Source organism: Clupea harengus, chromosome 3, assembly GCF_900700415.2.
Source record: "Clupea harengus chromosome 3, Ch_v2.0.2, whole genome shotgun sequence".
Taxonomy (NCBI): Eukaryota; Metazoa; Chordata; class Actinopteri; order Clupeiformes; family Clupeidae; genus Clupea; species Clupea harengus.
The window spans coordinates 13,167,543-13,186,085 of NC_045154.1; the positions used below are offsets into that span (position 1 = coordinate 13,167,543).

The following is an 18,543-nucleotide window of genomic DNA, read 5'->3' on the forward strand; positions in this document are numbered from 1 at the left end:
AAACTAAAGTATGCGGAACTGGTAGCGGAAGCGAGGCAACGATGTTGGCAGCACACACAAGGGCAGATAGGTGTTAAAGGCTTTGTAGCTAAATCAACCATAACCCTTCAGTTGGATTTTGGTATACGAGGACGGTCACTCAAAGGAGTTTCAAAGAAGTTGTCTGAGGCTGCTGAAAAAGTGAGCCAGCGGTTGTGGCTGAGACATTCGCAGTTGTGAACCAACCAGAACTAAATCTGAGACGTGAAATCTTGTCAAGATGCATCTTGAGTACATCTGTTGTCTCTGGTAGTGGCATGTGTTCTAACCCATCATGAGTATGGAGGGGGCTGGGTCTGGGTCGCCCGACACCACTGTTGAACCTTCTGGAGGTGTTGTGGGCCTAATTCAACGAAACACTGATGAAGGAAAGTGCCTGCTTGAAAACCCCAGTGAAATTCTAACGAAAGCTGCTTTGTTGATGTTGTTTCCTGCTGCTCACTAACTTGACTTGATAGGTCGGAGTTTATGTTCATTAGTTGGAGTTATGTTCACTCGTTTTCAGTTTAACGGCTTCATGCTGTCAAGTTTTTGCACAGTGGTGGCTAGTCATGTGCAAAACTCTGCAGGTTCAACAGGATATTACAATACATGGTTTTTATTTGTTATCTAATCTTTATTATGCCAGTTTACATTTATTAGAATATTAAACAAAACCTTTGTTTAAAATGTAGACCACAGCTTGCATGTAAACTAAATTGGGAGCGCTACCCGACTACTATTTGTGGTCACAAGTTACCACTTTCAGGAGCACTATCCTGGTCTCCATGGATCCATCCTCACATCACTGAACTGTAATCATTTCTATAACAACCATTCCACAAATAGGTCACATTATAGTGTGTAACAAAGAAAGAAAAGCTTGAAGAACCAAATTAGTTTCCTTTTGTCTGGAACGTCCATAGTTTGGTCTAGAAGTCAAAATCTTTGTGAAGCTAGAGGACAGTGAGAAGTTATTTGCTAAATCTGACAAAAAGTGTATGGGATTAGAATCGTGAACTGGGCCTTTAAGTCCCTTTCACAAAGTACCACAGGTGAATAAGAACTATTTTAATTTTTTATTGTCAGAAACTGAAAGATTTTTGGGAGAGTATCTGTTCTACATGATGTCACACACTTCAACACAACTATCAAGAATTACCCATCTGTGTGCAGCTACTACTCACAGCCCACCGGCCTCGAGATCGAAGAGCAAAATATTAGGCTACATCACTAATGTTAGAATATTAGGCTACACACCGCAATGGAAACAGAAAGTCTGAAAGAGCCGATTAGGGGGCTGTTCCTATAAACGTTTGCTCCACCTGGGACGTTCCCAGTGGAAAAGCACCTCAGGAAAATGGTTTTCAGCTTTAGAGCCTGTCCTGAGGGGTTCTGTCATGACTGCAACTGAAACTCATTGCTCCCCTCTCCTTTCTAATGGACTCTTCCACTCACCTTGTCATGTCAATGGTCTTCACCTATTCCTTGTCTGCCAGTGTATTTAAACTTCTCTTTTCTCTGTCATTGTGAAGTCTTGTGTTCTGGTTTATTCAGACTTTTGTCTGACCCTTTTTTACTATGATTCCTGAATCCTCATTGATTTATTATTTGCTCTATGTTGACCCTTTTTGGATTGGATTTTGACTCTCGATTGGGATGTCTAATGACATCTGACTCTATCTAACTCTATGCTCTGTTCTAGTCAGTAAAACATGACAATAAAACTACCTTTTTTCCCAAACATACTTTATTTTTTGTTTATTTCATTATAGGAGTGTGGGGTGTCTTCAAGGCAAATTGTCAAAAATAGCTGTCACTTGAAAAAAAAAAATGTGAAAGAAGATCAAATAAAATACTGTGTGAATCTGTGAGTATCTGGAATGATGACATTTGTCTTAGGTCTCTGATTATCTTATTTGGAAGATGGCCCTTCCGATAGTGTTTACATTCGAATAGCTTTTTTTGCTTTCAACATTTCTGTCACTTCTGCCAAAGCCTTCAGTCTCTCCTCCTCTAATCTCCTAATCAGCTCTGCTTTCTTTTTTTCTTCAACCATCTTCTTTTTCTCTTTCTCCGTTGTGTCCCGGTCCATTTCCAATCTTTTTAACTCGTTGTATTTCCTTTTTTCAGCCTGTATGTTTCTTTTTCTTGTGTCTTTTGCCTTTTTCTTTTGCTTCCTCATGCATTCCTCATCCATTGCTGCCTTAGAACCATCATCTAGCTGATGCTTGCACATGTCTAATTAAAGGATTTTAAAACACACACATCATTTGTACATCAGTGCAAAAACAAGCCTCACAATATCTCACAATATCTCTTTTGAACACAAGTTTCTACAGTGTTAATCACTGGAGGTGTACTAGTGATAACTTTGCAAATTGAACAGGAAACTGAAATACACCAGCGGGCTGAGAATGTTTCACATCTAGTTCATACACATATAAACACAACTCAACAACAAGATTCTAACAATAACAAGTGAGACTACCTTGTAATGGTGCCAAAGGTTTTGACGTCACCTTTTCCACAATGGGAGAGAGGTGATCTGTGTAAGAATAAAATAAAGGTTAATACACTGTACATGTTTCACAGGCATAGTTTTGTCAAACCAGATTTGATAATAAGTACCTCCTTGTAAAGGTGACTTCAGTAGAATATTCTCTGAATTTGCATGTGCTGTCTTTTCGGGCTTCATCATAGGTTCTTTATAGAGAATGACAACAGTTTAATAATAACAAAAAACAGCCATGGTAATCTTCAGGTCAAAGTAGTCCAGGGGTTTTCATAGACATATCTACTGTACATATCTGTTAAAAGTACACATACCTTTGTCCTCCGTCAGGATCTCCTTGCCTTTATTCCTGCCTTTCTTTCCTTCTTTTTCAGATTCTTCAGCGACTCTCAAGACTTTATCATCAGACTCTAACTTTTCTGCAGGGGAGGGATGTCCTTTCACCATCTCTGTTTCAACTTCCTCCTTCACTCTCCTCCTCTCCTCTTCTTCCAGAGCACTCATACTCTTCTCTTCCAGTCTCCTTGACATATTGGCTTTATCATGTTCTGCATCCATCATCTTTATCTCTTCTTCCATTCTTTCTCTGCCCATATTTAACTTCATTGTCTCTTGCTCCTGTTTTGTCTTATGATTCTGGCTGTTTTCTTGAACTCTCTTCCCTTGTTCTTCCACCCTCAATATGTCTGCCTTCATATCACCATCATTCTGTTCCTTTGCCATGTCTGTTTCTGTCACTTCTGCCAAAGCCTTCAGTCTCTCCTCATCCAGTCTCCAAATCAGCTCGGCTTTCTTTTTTTCTTCAATCATCTTCTCTTTCTCTTTCTCCGTTGTGTCCCGGTCCATTTCCAATCTTTTTACCTCGTTGTCTTTCCTTTTTTTAGCCTCTTTGTTTCTTTTTCTTGTGTCTTTTGCCTTTTTATTTTGCTTCTTCATGGTCCCCATTGCTGCCTTAGAACCATCATCTAGCTGATGCTTGTCCATGTCTAATTAAAGGATTTTAAAACACACACATAATTTGTACATCAGTGCAAAAACAAGCCATCTCACAATATCTCTTTTGAACACAAGTTTCTACAGTGTTAATCACTGGAGGTGTACTAGTGATAACTTTGCAAATTGAACAGGAAACTGAAATACACCAGCGGGCTGAGAATGTTTCACATCTAGTTCATACACATATAAACACAACTCAACAACAAGATTCTAACAACAATTAGACATATTGGCTTTATCATGTTCTGCATCCATCATCTTTATCTCTTCTTCCATTCTTTCTCTGCCCATATTTAACTTCATTGTCTCTTGCTCCTGTTTTGTCTTATGCTTCTGGCTGTTTTCTTGAACTCTCTACCCTTGTTCTTCCACCCTCAATATTTCTGCCTTCTTATCACCATCCTTTTGTTCCTTTGCCATGTCTGTTTGGGTCATTAAACAAGGTAAAGGGGATTAAATGATGTATCAGTGCATTTAAAAATATATATTATTATTTATTTATTTAAGTAAATCTGACAAATTGTAATATCAGTATAATTACCTTTTGGCTTTGCTGACTGTTGCCCAGACTGGTCCTCCAGTACTGCTGCGCTTGCCACTGGTTTCCTCATATTGGTGAAGCTGCTGATGTTGCTTTCAACCTCCACTAAATGTACCGCCTCAATGTCAATGTCACTCTGATCATCTTGGCTCAGTTCTTCAACTATGCTGTCCTCAGACTTGTGGTCAATGTCCTCCGCCTGGATCTCTTGAGCTTTCTGGATCTTACATTCATTGTTCAACTTCTCAGACTTCGTCCCACCATCATAATCTGAATATTCCTGCTTTTCACAGAAGGAATCCCCATCCACTGAATCTGTGAGTTTATCCTGTCGTGGAGGTAGGGTTTGTGATGCCATATTTTCTGTAGGAGATGAGAGATCTGTAGAAGAATCCAAAGAAATACAAAGACATGTACATATAAATCCAATTTTTATGTAAATACAGATAAATACTAGTCTGGATACCAGACCGAATTTAGCCCCGCCCACAACATTTGAAGTCGGGAAGTTCGGTCTGGCGTCGCTCCATTAGGGAGAAATTATCTGCGAACAGAAATGGTCTGACCAATCAAATTGTCAAGGCGGGCTTTATACGATGATGGACAGATGATCAACAGTAACGTAATCAACCACGTCAGCAACACACGGGTTGAATTCGTTTTCAACAAACATGGCTGCCGCTGGAGAGCTAAAATGTATAGATTCGAGTCCATTTAGACATTGACAGTGCATTCATTTTGAAAGAGGAACAGAGAAACGCGATCAAGGCATTTGTCAATCGAAAAGATGTTTTTGCCTTCCTTCCTACGGGATCCGGTAAAAGTTTAATTTATCAGCTGGCCCTGGTCACATACTACGTTGTTCTGATTGGTTGTAGGTAACCAATTGAGCGAAGAGGCATTTTTTCTCCTGGTTCGGTTGAAACACGCCCCATAATCACAGCCCAATTAAAACTGGAGTGGTATCAGATTCATATTCTGACTAGAATTATGAGTATGACATCGTCAGACTAGATAAATACTGCATGTGACACCGAATCAAGCATGTCCTAGTAGAATACACATATAAGATTCCTAATAAAATACCTGGCAATGGTGACTTCATATATTGAGTATGCTGTGGGTTTGCATGTGCTGTCACTTCAGGGCTCCGCAAGTGTTCTGTGGAACAAATGAAATGGATCTTGATTTCATTATCACGTTCAGAGTCTATCCAGTCCTCATCATCTGAGTATGTCACTTCTAAATTCACTGCTTCTGTCCAGGTGTCTGTTAGCTGTTCGTCTGTCACTCTGTTCCTCTTTTCTAATTCCAGAGCTCTCATTCTCTCCTCTTCCTGAATCCTTAACAGATTATCGTCATTGTTTGCACCCATCATCTTTTTTTCTTCCTCCATTCTCTCTCTGTTCATCTCCAACCTCACAGCCTCTTCCTTTCTTTCGTCCTCCACCCTTCTGTTCTCTTCCTCTCTCTTCTTTTGCTTATCCATTATGATCATCTCTCCCTTTCTTATTTCCTCTTCCACCCATTTCTTTTCTTGCTCCTCCATCTTCTTTCTCTCTTCTTCTAGTCTATTTTGCCCTTTGTCCTTCTCATTTCTCTCTTCCAGTGTTTGTTGGCCAACTGTAATCTCCTGGAAGCATGCAGAGTTGGTCTTAGTGTCCTTAAGCGAAATATCTTCATCCTCAATTTTTGGGTCACTAAAAATAGATTCAGTCACAGTAATGTCCTGTTGGTACTCAGCCACATCATTTTGGATCAGCTCTTTAGTCTCAACCCCAGTGTTTGTTGCTACTGTGGCTTCATCAAGAGAGGAAACTTTGAGAGGAAAGTTTGCCGAGTTGGTCTTACAGTCCTTCAGGGTGACACTGTCTTCATTTTTGGAGTCCCTCAAAACAGATTTGGTCACTGTAATGTCCTGATGGTCCTCACACACATCATTGTGGATCTCCTCTTTAATCTCCGCTTCCTTGACGTCTGTCCAGTCTACAACTTCCTTAGAAGAGGGCTTTATCTGTACTTGGTCTTTCAGAAACTCCTTTTCCACAGTCTGATCACCTTCTTTCCCCGTCTCCAATACCTTACTTTCACCTTCTGTCTTTTCATCTGCATGTCCCATGTCTTTCACATTACTTTCCTCCTCCACCCAGTTTTGGTCTTCCTTCACTGGTTTCTCATTCTGTCTGTTTGTTTTCTTTTGAGCTCTCTCTTGTTCCACATCTTCTGTGCTTTTTCTGTCATCTTCAATTTTTTGCTTGTCCTCCAACACATTCTTTTTATCTTTGACATCCAAGTTGACCTCCTCTTGTCTTCTTTCCTCTTTCATTTGAACATTGGCCATTCGGGCCATCTCTTTTTCATATCTCTCTCTGTAATATTCCATCATTTTAATCATCTTTTCCATCTCCACCATTCGGGTTGGTTTCTCTAAGTCTCTCTCTTGGAGTTCCCTTGCCCTCCAATTCTCCATTTCTTGTTTCAGATGTAGGTTCTCTGTCTCCAGTGTTTTCACCCTCTGAGTCAAGTCTTCATTTATGGTCTTAAACGCTGCAATCGCAAAAATAATTGCAATTCCAAAAATATGTTCTTGTGTGATCTCCTGTGTGGCAAGAACATATTTTTTCTGAAGGTCTTTTCTTTGAGGCTCTTCCTCTACTTTAGGCTTATCCATGGTTGGCATGGTGTTCTCTTCATATAGAAACCCATGTTTTCCCTGTTTTTTCCAACTGTCCAACAACATATTTTTTATTTCAATCCAATCCAACGTCTGTTCCTTCTGTATTCCAATTCGCTCCTGTAACAATCCTGTGTCCAGCCCTTCCTTCCATAACACCTCTCTGCTACCGTTATCCATCATGTCACGTTGTGATTAACAGAAACTCTAGATAGAAAAGATTACCATAGAGCTAGTTACAGTTGTGTTAGAGTAGAGGTACTGCTCAGAACAACACTATTAGATACTATTACTATTAGAACAGACTATTTCCTTGTGTTGTAACCTATGTGTCATTTGTTTCCTTTGAAGGCATCTGCCAAATAAGGCAAATTGAATTCATTGAATCCAATAGTCTATCTGATAATGAATGCTGTGAGACAGCATATATGCAAATACGTACGCCCTAGCCCACTACTGGTTAGAGCTAGCAGCAAGAACAAGGATATATTAACACACTTCTCCTGCTTTTACTTACTTTACACTAGTGGCAATCGAATAATAAAGGACTTGTAATGGAAATCGTTTATTAGTCTGACCTTCAATACTAATTTAGCCAGTTTGAATTAAGTAAATACAATATGATTTGAAGGAGACAAAAATCGCTACCTACCAGTGCTGCATGTATTCTGAAATGGTTCTGTATTGTGTTCCCCTTCTTGGAAAGGGCAGCAATAACATTATGTCATAGTAGCGTCTAGTGTCATCGTATTGTTATGTCATTAAAATTCTAACTGAATCCTAGCGCGTATGACGCGTCATCAATACATGCCAAAGCTACCCCAACAGCCATGCCAACTCTCTAGCTACTCCTATCTTCCATAGACTTGCTAAGCTGCTATATCTAGTTGTTAGCACACCTGCTGTACAATACGAATTAGATACATTAACAGATCTACATTAACTGCTGTAGACAAGTATTAAGACCCACTGAACAGTAAGCTCTGTAAAAAAAAAAAAAACTAAAGTTCATGTTAATATTAGCTTATTCACGTTACTAACATAAAGGCAAGGCAAGGCAGTGTTGCCACCTGTCCCGGTTTTTACTGGGATTGTCTTTCTTTTTTGGAGCCTGTCCCGGAAAATTTCTAATTTCTCCCGGGACACGGAATGTCTCGGTTTTTCATGGGCTTTGTCAACATGAACATTCCTGATCATAAAATATTTTCCCCTGCGAGTCCATACACTCAAAATATGCGTTGTATCTCATTGTGCTCAATCTCTCTCTCTCGTGCGCAGACTGCACGGCCACTAGTGGTGTGACGTAGCATAGCATATCTCGCTCGCGCATCAATTCAACTGATGCTTGCTATCGGAGGGCATGTGAAAGAGGAGGTTGAATCACTTTCTGCACGTTACTGTAACTAGGCTCTTCTGAATAGAAGCAACGTTGACATGGGAGGGGAGACTGAGGACGAGGATGGCACTACTGGGACTGACAGGCCAGTTAAAAAGAAAATGAAACGTAAAGGCCCGTCACACCATGACGTTCTGGTCAACGTTCTCTGAACTTTCTAATCGTTCAATTTCGAGCGTTCTAGGGCGATGTGGACACATCTGGCGTGTGACTTAACGAAAGAATAGCGTAGGACTGACGCATGACTACTAGTGTGGGACTCACGCATGAGGAGCATGTAACAGCGACACTGGTGCGCGACAAACGTGTGCTGACGTGTCTGCTACTAGCGCTGCTGCAGGTAAGAAGATGATAAATGCTGCTGAAAGTAAGAAGAATACAAAGCCTCTTTCACTAGCAATGTCTTCGGACGAAGATTTACTGTTATTATTACTGTGATTTACGAAATAACGAGCGTTATTCCTGGGGTTTTATGTTATTAAAATAAATGATTTAAATTTGACACTGAATTTGTGTTTCTCAATGTTTATTATTAGAAAACATCAACACATCCACACACATTGTCCATGTCACAAGAGTCTTCGTATCATATCCATCTGCCATGGAACAGCACCAGCTATAACAGTGCTCAGCTATGTTCAAGTTCAGTACATCTACTTCATGCTGGGCTCAAGCAAGCATATATACCCTTCACTCCACTTTTCGCTAGATTATGCAATGACCTTGCATGACATGATAGCATTGCATATGTCGATGTATAGTGCACAGAATAACGTTTGCAATGATGTAAGTTGCGTTTGTTGATCACGTATGGTTAATAACATATTAATTGTAGAAGGGACATGATCAAAAAAACTTTCGCCGATATCTTCCTACGAGAGATGGGTTAGGTGCTCAAATTTCCCTGGATCAAAGAGGATGTTAGTAGGCATGTCCAAACTAAAATTCACGTCTCAGGATTTTTTGCTGCGCACATAAGTTATTTCGGGTGCATCAACTGTACTCAGTCTACCCTACCAACGACTGACTACCATAGCCAAATGCGTGCAAAGTTAATAAAACGTTCCACGAAAGTTCTCCAGCGTTTAAATTAAACCTTGAAGAACGCTGATCTCCATGAGAACTTTTGTGCATGTTCAAAACTTTTTTTTTGGACCAGCGTTCTCCTCCGATCACCGACGATTACCGACGATTACAGCGTTCACCAGCTTTCACACAAAACTCTTCTGGCGCAATACCAGCGACCATGGATGATTACCAACGTTTCCTCTAACATCATAGAACATTGACCAGAACGTCATGGTGTGACGGGGCCTTAACACTTGTTTTAATAATGACTGGATGAAAAACGAAAATTACTCCAAATGGCTAATACGCACCACAGGCGATCCACTTTCTGCTACATGTTCCCTATGCTCAGTTAAGATTCTCGTTAAAGAACTATGTGACAGGGAGTAGGAAAACTTTCAATGATAAGGTACATCTTTTCTTCTTAACTCCACTAAAGCGCCGGGGGCAATTCACGCATTCGTGAACGTTTTCTTATCTGGAATTCATTCTAGGCTAGAACAGGATTTAAGGATTTACCTTTCTCATTGGCACGTTTCTCTTCTTCTTCCATTCTTTTCTTCTTAAATTGCGCCCCGGATGGCTTTTGCCTCTTCATTATTTTGTTCTTCAAAGTTTCTTGAACACACACACACTCTAACCAAACGCCTCACTGTGCTAGCATGTTCTGACAACACCAAGGACGTAGGTACCCCTTCCGTTTTCGATTTTTGGCTCATTTTACCCTAATGATTTTTTTTTATGTCAAAATATTGGTTGGAGATATAGAAGGGGGCACAAAAAAAACTCTGTCCAGCAAAAAAAAAACACAATTCTTGTTTTTTTTTTTTTTGCTGGGCGCAGTTTTTTGCGCCCCCCTCTGAGTGGCGCCCTAGGCGACTGCCTATACCGCCTGTAGGAAAAACCGCCCCTGCACACACACACACACACACACACACATAAGCACACGCCAACCGCCCTCTCAGTATGTGTGTAGGTTATGTGTGTGTGTTATGGTTATGTGTGTGTTATGGTTATGTGTGTGTTATGTGTGTGTGTGTGTGTGTGTGTTCTGGTTATGATTCAGATTGCTGCAGTGAATGGAGCTGGACTGGGACCCAGTTCAGAGGTGAAGCTTATAACTGGAATAAAAGGTATGTGAATACACACTACACACACACACACACACACACTACACACACACACACACACACACACTACACACACACACACACACACACACACACACTGCATACACACACACGCACACACACACTACACACTACACACGCACGCGCACGCACACACACTACACACGCACACGCACACGCACACACACACTACACACACACACACTACACACACACACACTACACACACACACGCACACGCACGCGCACGCACACGCACGCACACACACACTACACACACACGCACACAAGTCTTTTAAGAATCTCCTTCCTTGTTTGTTTGATCTCAGCTCCACCCAAGCCCACCCGTAGACCCCAGCCAGCTGTGGACAGGGGAGGTGTCGTCATGGTAACGCCCAGGAGCATCTTCATCCAGATGCCTGCGTGTTTCTTTAGTGACGATAACGGCCCTATCTACAGAGTACAGGTCATTGTGTCAGAGCCTGCAGGTAACTCTCTCGCAAATAGATACACACTCTTTCACACACACACACACACACTCTCTTTATATCTCTCTTTATCTCTCTCTCTCACACACACACACACACACACACACACACACACACACACACACTCTCTTTCTATCTCTCTTTATCTCTCTCTCTCTCACACACACACAGGTGTATGTGTTTCATCTGAGTCTGTAGTAGGCACAAAGCTAGGCGCTCATGTATGTGTGTGTGTGTGTGTTAGTTTGGTGTTAGTCTTATGGACAATAAGACCCTGAGTGTGTGTGTGTGTGTGTGTGTGTGTGTGTGTGTGTGTGTGTGTGTGTGTGTGTGTGTGTGTGTGTGTGTGTTAGTTTAAGCAGGAACCCAGTGCTTTTGGTTAAAGTATACAGAGTAAAGGTCTTATTTCAGCACCAGCGTACTCCTTATGTGATGGACATAACCCTGTGTGTGTGTGTGTGTGTGTGTGTGTGTGTGTGTGTGTGTGTGTGATAGTGATGGACCATACCAACCTGAGCAACTGGAGCTCAGTGTTTCTGCAGCAGCCTGCCCCCTATGTGACGGACGGGGGCTTTTCCAACCCAGCATGCACTGAGGAAGACGAGCGGCTGGCCCCGAACCCAAACGCTCACACACACACACACACTTATATCATCGGGGATGACAGTGACTGCCTCAGCGAGAATGCTAACACACTCTGCAACGGGCCTCTAAAGCCCAGAACCTATTACGTGTAAGAGAACACCCGGAGAACCACACACACACACACACACACACACACACACACACACACACACACACACACATCCTCTTAAACCCAGAACCTATTACATGTAAGAGAACACACAGAGAACCACACACACACAGACACACACACACACACACACACACACACACACACACACACACACACACACACACACACACACACTCACACATATCTTCTTAAACCCAAAATCTATTATGTGTAAGAGAACACACAGAGAACCACAAACACACACAGATAAACTAAAATCCACTTTTAGTTTTTTTTTAAATATACCGATGTGTTGTATTTTGTATATATGTATGTATGTATGTATGTATATTTATGTGTTGTATTTTGTATATATGTATGTATGTATGTATATTTATGTGTTATATTTTTAATGTTTTTTTCCAGGTTTAAATTCCGTGCCACCAACACCCAAGGGCAGCACACGGACTCAGAGTACTCAGAACGCGTGCGGACTGCAGGTGCCTGAGACTGTACACACACACACACACACACACACAGAACACACACACACACAGATAACACACACACAGAACACACACACAGGACACACACACAGGACACACACACACAGAAGAACACACACAGAACACACACACAGGACACACACACATAACACACACACAGAACACACACACACAGGACACACACACATAACACACACACAGAAGAACACACACACAGGACACACACAGAGGACACACACACAGAACAGAACAGAACAGAACAGAACAGCACATTAACAATGAACTGAACATGTTCCACTTGTGCAGTGTGTGTGTGTGTGTGTGTGTGTGTGTGTGTGTGTGTGTGTGTGTGTGTGTGTGTGTGTGTGTGTGTGAGAGATGGTGACTTGTGTAGTGGAACAAATAAAAATAACACAGCTGGGTTGGTTTTGTTGAAAGGGAGTCTTTGGTTGCCACCGTCCCCCTGTGTGCCTCCTCTGGGGGATCTGTGTGCCTCCTCTGGGGTATGTAGAGTGCCTGAGGCAGACGGTGTTAATCGAGTTGAATATTAAGTGTCGAAACACAATGAAATTCCTGGTCGCTGAAAGGATGTTATTAGTGTGGAATAGGATTGAGTGAACTGGAATGAAGAGATTGGGGGGGGGGTTGGGGAATCTGGTTTAATTAAAGGGCTGTAGATGGAATCACAGAGGCCTGGCTGTGATTTAACACACACACACACACACACACACACACACACACACACACACACACACACACACACACACACACCCTTTGGGACTCTCCCTGTGTGTGTGTGTGTTAAATCACAGCCAGGCCTCTGTGATTCCATCTACAGCCCTTTAATTAAACCAGATTCCCATCTGCATCCCTGTGATTAAACCAGAGGTGAACAGGGAGCTGTACTCTCAGCCTACTACAGGCCTACTACAGGGAGCTGTACTCTCAGCCTACTACAGGCCTACTGCAGGGAGCTGTACTCTCAGCCTACTACAGGCCTACTACAGGGAGCGGTACTCACAGCCTACTACAGGCCTACTACAGGGAGCTGTACTCTCAGCCTACTACAGGCCTACTGCAGGGAGCTGTACTCTCAGCCTACTACAGGCCTACTACAGGGAGCGGTACTCTCAGCCTACTACAGGCCTACTACAGGGAGCTGTACTCTCAGCCTACTACAGGCCTACTACAGGGAGCTGTACTCTCAGCCTACTACAGGGAGCTGTACTCTCAGCCTACTACAGGGAGCTGTACTCTCAGCCTACTACAGGCCTACTACAGGGAGCTGTACTCTCAGCCTACTACAGGGAGCTGTACTCTCAGCCTACTACAGGGAGCTGTACTCTCAGCCTACTACAGGCCTACTGCAGGGAGCTGTACTCTCAGCCTACTACAGGGAGCTGTACTCTCAGGCCTACTACAGGCCTACTACAGGGAGCTGTACTCTCAGCCTACTACAGGGAGCTGTACTCTCAGGCCTGGGAGCCCATGAGGATTTCTGGGATATTATTGACAGTACAGCTCCCTGCAGTGTGTGTGTGTGAGTGTGTGTGAGTGTGTGTGTGAGTGTGTACAGTAGAGCTCTGACTGAAGCAAAATCACTCTCTTTCTCACTCTGTCTGTCTGTCTCTGTCTCTCAGATGATAATGTGTTGACTCTCTGTGTCTCTCAGATGATAATGTGTTGACTCTCTGTGTCTCTCAGATGATAATGTGTTGACTGTCTCTCTCTCTCAAATGATAATGTGTTGACTCTGTGTCTCTCAGATGATAATGTGTTGACTGTCTCTGTCTCTCAGATGATAATGTGTTGACTCTCTCTCTCTCAGATGATAATGTGTTGACTGTCTCTCTCTCTCAGATGATAATGTGTTGACTCTCTCAGATGATAATGTGTTGACTCTCTCAGATGATAATGTGTTGACTCTCTGTGTCTCTCAGATGATAATGTGTTGACTCTCTGTGTCTCTCAGATGATAATGTGTTGACTGTCTCTCTCTCTCAAATGATAATGTGTTGACTCTGTGTCTCTCAGATGATAATGTGTTGACTGTCTCTGTCTCTCAGATGATAATGTGTTGACTCGTGATGAGCAGATTATTCTGGGTGTGCTCTTGTCCTTCTTCCTGGCCTTATTCCTGATACTCCTCATCTACGCCTCAGTGCGGTAAGGGCTCAGGGCTCGGGCTCACACACACATATACAGTCTCACACACACACACACACACACACACATCTACCACAGCCTACACACACACACACACACACACACACACACACACACACACACACACACACACACATCTGGCTCGGGCTCACACACACATATACACTCTATAAATATATTCTTTAAATAAAAAAAAAACATAAACAAAATCAGTGATTGACAGGAACATTTATCCAATCCCAGCATCCACCAGAGGAAGTTGGAGGGCGGGACCTACTCGCCTCGGGAGGCGGAGATTATTGACACCAAGTTCAAGGTGGACCAGCTCATCGCCGTGGCTGACCTGGAGCTGAAGGAGGAGAAGATCAACCGGTGAGAGTGACCTCTGAACCCCCCAACCTCAAGCTCAGTGACATGTGACCTCTGAACCCCCCAACCTCAAGCTCAGTGACATGTGACCTCTGAACCCCCCAACCTCAAGCTCAGTGACATGTGACCTCTGAACCCCCCAACCTCAAGCTCACTGACATGTGACCTCTAAACCCCCCAACCTCAAGCTCACTGACATGTGTTGTATTTTGACTTGGTCTGCATACATGGTGGTCTCATAGCAACCAGACTTGTAGGACCATAAATATCTAGAGACATCCAGGTCTTCGGTCTTTGGCTTTGTTGACTTCAAACTAGTGCTGTCAATCGATAAAAACAGTAAACTAATGGTCCATACAACCTGTTTTTCTACTCAGAGACTAATGTTTTGGGATTGGTCAGGGCAGAAATCAAGTAAAAATCCAGTGTTTTGGGGAGGGAGACCCCTAGGAAGGAGCTGGTGATTGGGTAAGGAGGGAGCTGGTGATTGGATAAGGAGGGAGATGGTGATTGGGTAAGGAGGGAGCTGGTGATTGGATAAGGAGGGAGCTGGTGATTGGATAAGGAGACCCTTAGGCGGGAGCTGGTGATTGGGTAAGGAGGGAGATGGTGATTGGGTAAGGAGGGAGCTGGTGATTGGATAAGGAGGGAGATGGTGATTGGGTAAGGAGGGAGCTGGTGATTGGATAAGGAGACCCTCAGGAGGGAGATGGTGATTGGGTAAGGAGGGAGCTGGTGATTGGATAAGGAGGGAGCTGGTGATTGGGTAAGGAGGGAGCTGGTGATTGGGTGAGGAGGGAGCTGGTGATTGGATAAGGAGACCCTTAGGAGGGAGCTGGTGATTGGGTAAGGAGGGAGATGGTGATTGGATAAGGAGACCCTCAGGAAGGAGCTGGTGATTGGGTAAGGAGGGAGATGGTGATTGGATAAGGAGGGGGCTGGTGATTGGATAAGGAGAGGGCTGGTGATTGGATAAGGAGGGGGCTGGTGATTGGATAAGGAGGGGGCTGGTGATTGGATAAGGAGACCCTCAGGAAGGAGCTGGTGATTGGGTAAGGAGACCCTTAGGAGGGAGCTGGTGATTGGATAAGGAGACCCTTAGGAGGGAGCTGGTGATTGGATAAGGAGACCCTTAGGCAGGAGCTGGTGATTGGGTAAGGAGGGAGCTGGTGATTGGGTAAGGAGGGAGCTGGTGATTGGATAAGGAGACCCTTAGGCGGGAGCTGGTGATTGGGTAAGGAGGGAGATGGTGATTGGGTAAGGAGGGAGCTGGTGATTGGGTAAGGAGGGAGCTGGTGATTGGGTGAGGAGGGAGCTGGTGATTGGGTAAGGAGGGAGATGGTGATTGGGTAAGGAGGGAGATGGTGATTGGGTTAGCCAGTTGGTGGACAGTTGGTTTAGAGCTTGGTCTGCAGTTAGGTTAGTAGTACGTTGAAATGCAAGCCTGTGAATTCACCTAAGCGCCGTGTCAGGTGTACATTGGATGGCCCCAGATGTTTTAACGATGACATATGCACTAACAAAACACAGGCAGCTGTGTTAATTGCATTCATATTTTTTTACTTGTTAAAATATTTTAAATGAATCGCGAACATTAACACATTCATTTAGACAGCACTACTTCAAACATTGTTTAGGTTTGTCTGTAGTCGTTGAACTTTGAACTTTAACATGTTAAACCTGAATAGTTGATTGCTGCAGTTTCTTTCTAACCAAGAACCAGCAACAAAGGGAATGTGCTGTGGTCACCTTATTGTCCAGAGATGGAAGTTGTCAAAGTTGTTATTTCAGTGTGTCTCTCTCCCTCTCTCTCTCTCTCTCCTTCTCTCTCTCTCCCTCTCTCTATCACTCTCCCTCTCTCTATCACACTCTCCCTCTCTCTCTCTCTTTAGGTACTCGTCCTTCTTCTTCAGACGGAAGGAGATATTTGTCATCCAGTAAGTGTCCTTGTCTACTGTGTCCACTGTAGAGTATTAGTGCTTCTACCCCCCCCCCCCCCCCCCCTGTGTCCACTGTAGAGGAGTAGTGCTTCTACCCCCCCCCCCCCCCTGTGTCCACTGTAGAGTAATAGTGCTTCTACCCCCCAACCCCACTCTCATAAAACTGCACTTCACGTCACTGACTCCAGACTGGCATTGATAATTGATGAGTTCGATCGAAGATCAATGTCCCTATCGCTGGCCGGTGCCAGCTTTGGAAATCTGCTGTGTCATTTGGTGCCGCATGCCATGTGCTTCCCAATGGGTTAAACGTGTGTGTGAGTGTGTGTGTTTAATTTATGAGCTTATGTGTGAATGTCCTATATGTATGTGTTTGTGGGTGTTTGGTTTATGAGCTTGTGTGTGTATGTCCTATATGTATGTGTGTGTGGGTGTTTGGTTTATGAGCTTGTGTCTGTATGTCCTTTAAGTATGTGTGTGTGTGTGTGTTGGTTGAATCCTCTCTATTGGTCCTTAATGTCCCTCTGTATCCTGTTTATGTCCCTCTGTTTCCTGTTTATGTCCCTATGTTTCCTGTTTATGTGGTCTTCTATTTTCACTAACAGCAAACTTGTTTGAGGTGTTTGACCGCCATAGACATGTGTATATGTGTGTGTGTCATGTATATAATGTATGTATATATGTATGTATATGTCCTGATACCAGCAGGATTCAGTGGACTGTAGACCAATATGATATATACTGTTTGCTCAGGATCAGGGTAGGTTAGAAACCCTGGTTGATATTTCAAATGGTGATTTAATTCACATTCATCTCAGGGTCATTGTAGGTTAGAAACCCTGGTTGATATTTCAAATGGTGATTTAATTCACATTAATCTCAGGGTCAGTGTAGGTTAGAAACCCTGGTTGATATTTCAAATGGTGATTTAATTCACATTCATCTCAGGGTCATTGTAGGTTAGAAACCCTGGTTGATATTTCAAATGGTGATTTAATTCACATTAATCGACCATGTAGGGCCCTTTGACAACATGATTTATTTATTTATTTATTTTGTGTTGTATTGTAAAATCTCACCTTGAACATTTCAGGCTTCTGAGCTATAGAAAGTCTCTCAAGTAAGTGATGTGTGTATAGGTCTGAGTGCATCTGTGTGTGTGTACATATAGTTGCCATAGTTCTATAGATAACTAGAACATCTTTTTTGTAGATCCTGTAGTGTTTTTAGGCATGTGTTTTTCCAAAGATGCATATGCATGCACGTGTGTGTGTGTGTGTGTGCATGTGTGCTAGTGTGTGTGTGTGTGTGTGTGTGAGGTTGTGTGTGTGTGTGTGTGTGTGTGTGTGTGTGTGTGTGTGTGTGTGTGTGTGTGTGTGTGTGTGTGTGTGTGTGTGTGTGTGTGTGTGTGTGTGCAGTACTGTACTGAGTGAATTATGGCGTTATGCAGTTTGAGCCTCGTGTTTACTCCCCAGTCATCATGAAGAGCTTCGATGACTTGACTGTTTCTATAGAAACATGATAGCACTAGTGTGTGTGTGAAACATGATAGCAACCTGAGATGTGTGTGTGTGTGTGTGTGTGTGTGTGTCCTCTCAGGCCGGTCAACAAGAAGGGCTTCCTGCAGCACGTGGAGGAACTGTGTGCCAACGACAATGTCAAGTTCCTGGAGGAGTTCTCAGTGAGTCACAGAGGGTTTTGATTGGCTCTTGGTTCTCTGTGTACCGTCTGATTGGTGCCCTGTTTCATCTAGTTTCAAATAGAACAAGCGCGATGCTTGTTTTTATTGGACGACAGCACTGTCTTGTGTGTTGTGATTGGACAACAGCACTGTCTTGTGTGTTGTGATTGGTCAGGATCTGCCTAAGCTGCTGCCAGACTTGGCAACATCAGATGCCGACCTGCCCTGGAACCGTTCCAAGAACCGCTTCACTAACATCAAGCCCTGTATGTACACACACGCGCACACACACACACACAAGCCCTGTATGTACACACAC

The 18,543-nt window shown here is 43.2% G+C and overlaps 3 protein-coding genes across 4 annotated transcripts in view; 1 reads left to right on the forward strand and 2 right to left on the reverse strand.

The window, feature by feature from the left end:
• The window catches only part of ptprq (protein tyrosine phosphatase receptor type Q), an 89,442-nt gene that overhangs the window by 60,030 nt on the left and 10,869 nt on the right, over positions 1–18,543 (forward strand). The window contains exons 39-47 of the mRNA XM_042707419.1: positions 10,275–10,341; positions 10,668–10,826; positions 11,322–11,559; positions 11,989–12,062; positions 14,135–14,234; positions 14,478–14,606; positions 17,637–17,663; positions 18,143–18,224; positions 18,400–18,490. Of these exons, the coding sequence (XP_042563353.1) occupies positions 10,275–10,341; positions 10,668–10,826; positions 11,322–11,559; positions 11,989–12,062; positions 14,135–14,234; positions 14,478–14,606; positions 17,637–17,663; positions 18,143–18,224; positions 18,400–18,490 (967 nt within the window). The remainder of the gene's footprint in view (positions 1–10,274; positions 10,342–10,667; positions 10,827–11,321; positions 11,560–11,988; positions 12,063–14,134; positions 14,235–14,477; positions 14,607–17,636; positions 17,664–18,142; positions 18,225–18,399; positions 18,491–18,543) is intronic.
• On the reverse strand, positions 482–3,732 carry LOC122128860 (stress response protein NST1-like). The gene is made up of 4 exons (XM_042703776.1): positions 2,848–3,732; positions 2,650–2,724; positions 2,510–2,566; positions 482–2,259 (listed from the first exon to the last, which is right to left on the reverse strand). The coding sequence occupies exons 1-4, from the start codon at positions 3,515–3,517 to the stop codon at positions 1,964–1,966; spliced, it is 1,098 nt and encodes a 365-aa protein (XP_042559710.1). The 5' UTR covers positions 3,518–3,732; the 3' UTR covers positions 482–1,963.
• Positions 3,756–6,991, reverse strand: LOC122128859 (uncharacterized protein PFB0765w-like). Of its 2 annotated transcripts, XM_042703774.1 has the most exons (3): positions 5,157–6,991; positions 4,071–4,451; positions 3,756–3,951 (listed from the first exon to the last, which is right to left on the reverse strand). In XM_042703774.1, the coding sequence occupies exons 1-3, from the start codon at positions 6,925–6,927 to the stop codon at positions 3,884–3,886; spliced, it is 2,220 nt and encodes a 739-aa protein (XP_042559708.1). In that variant the 5' UTR covers positions 6,928–6,991; the 3' UTR covers positions 3,756–3,883. The 2 variants fall into 2 exon arrangements, with proteins under 2 accessions (XP_042559708.1, XP_042559709.1); XM_042703775.1 differs by lacking the exon at positions 5,157–6,991 and having other exon boundaries at positions 4,071–4,495.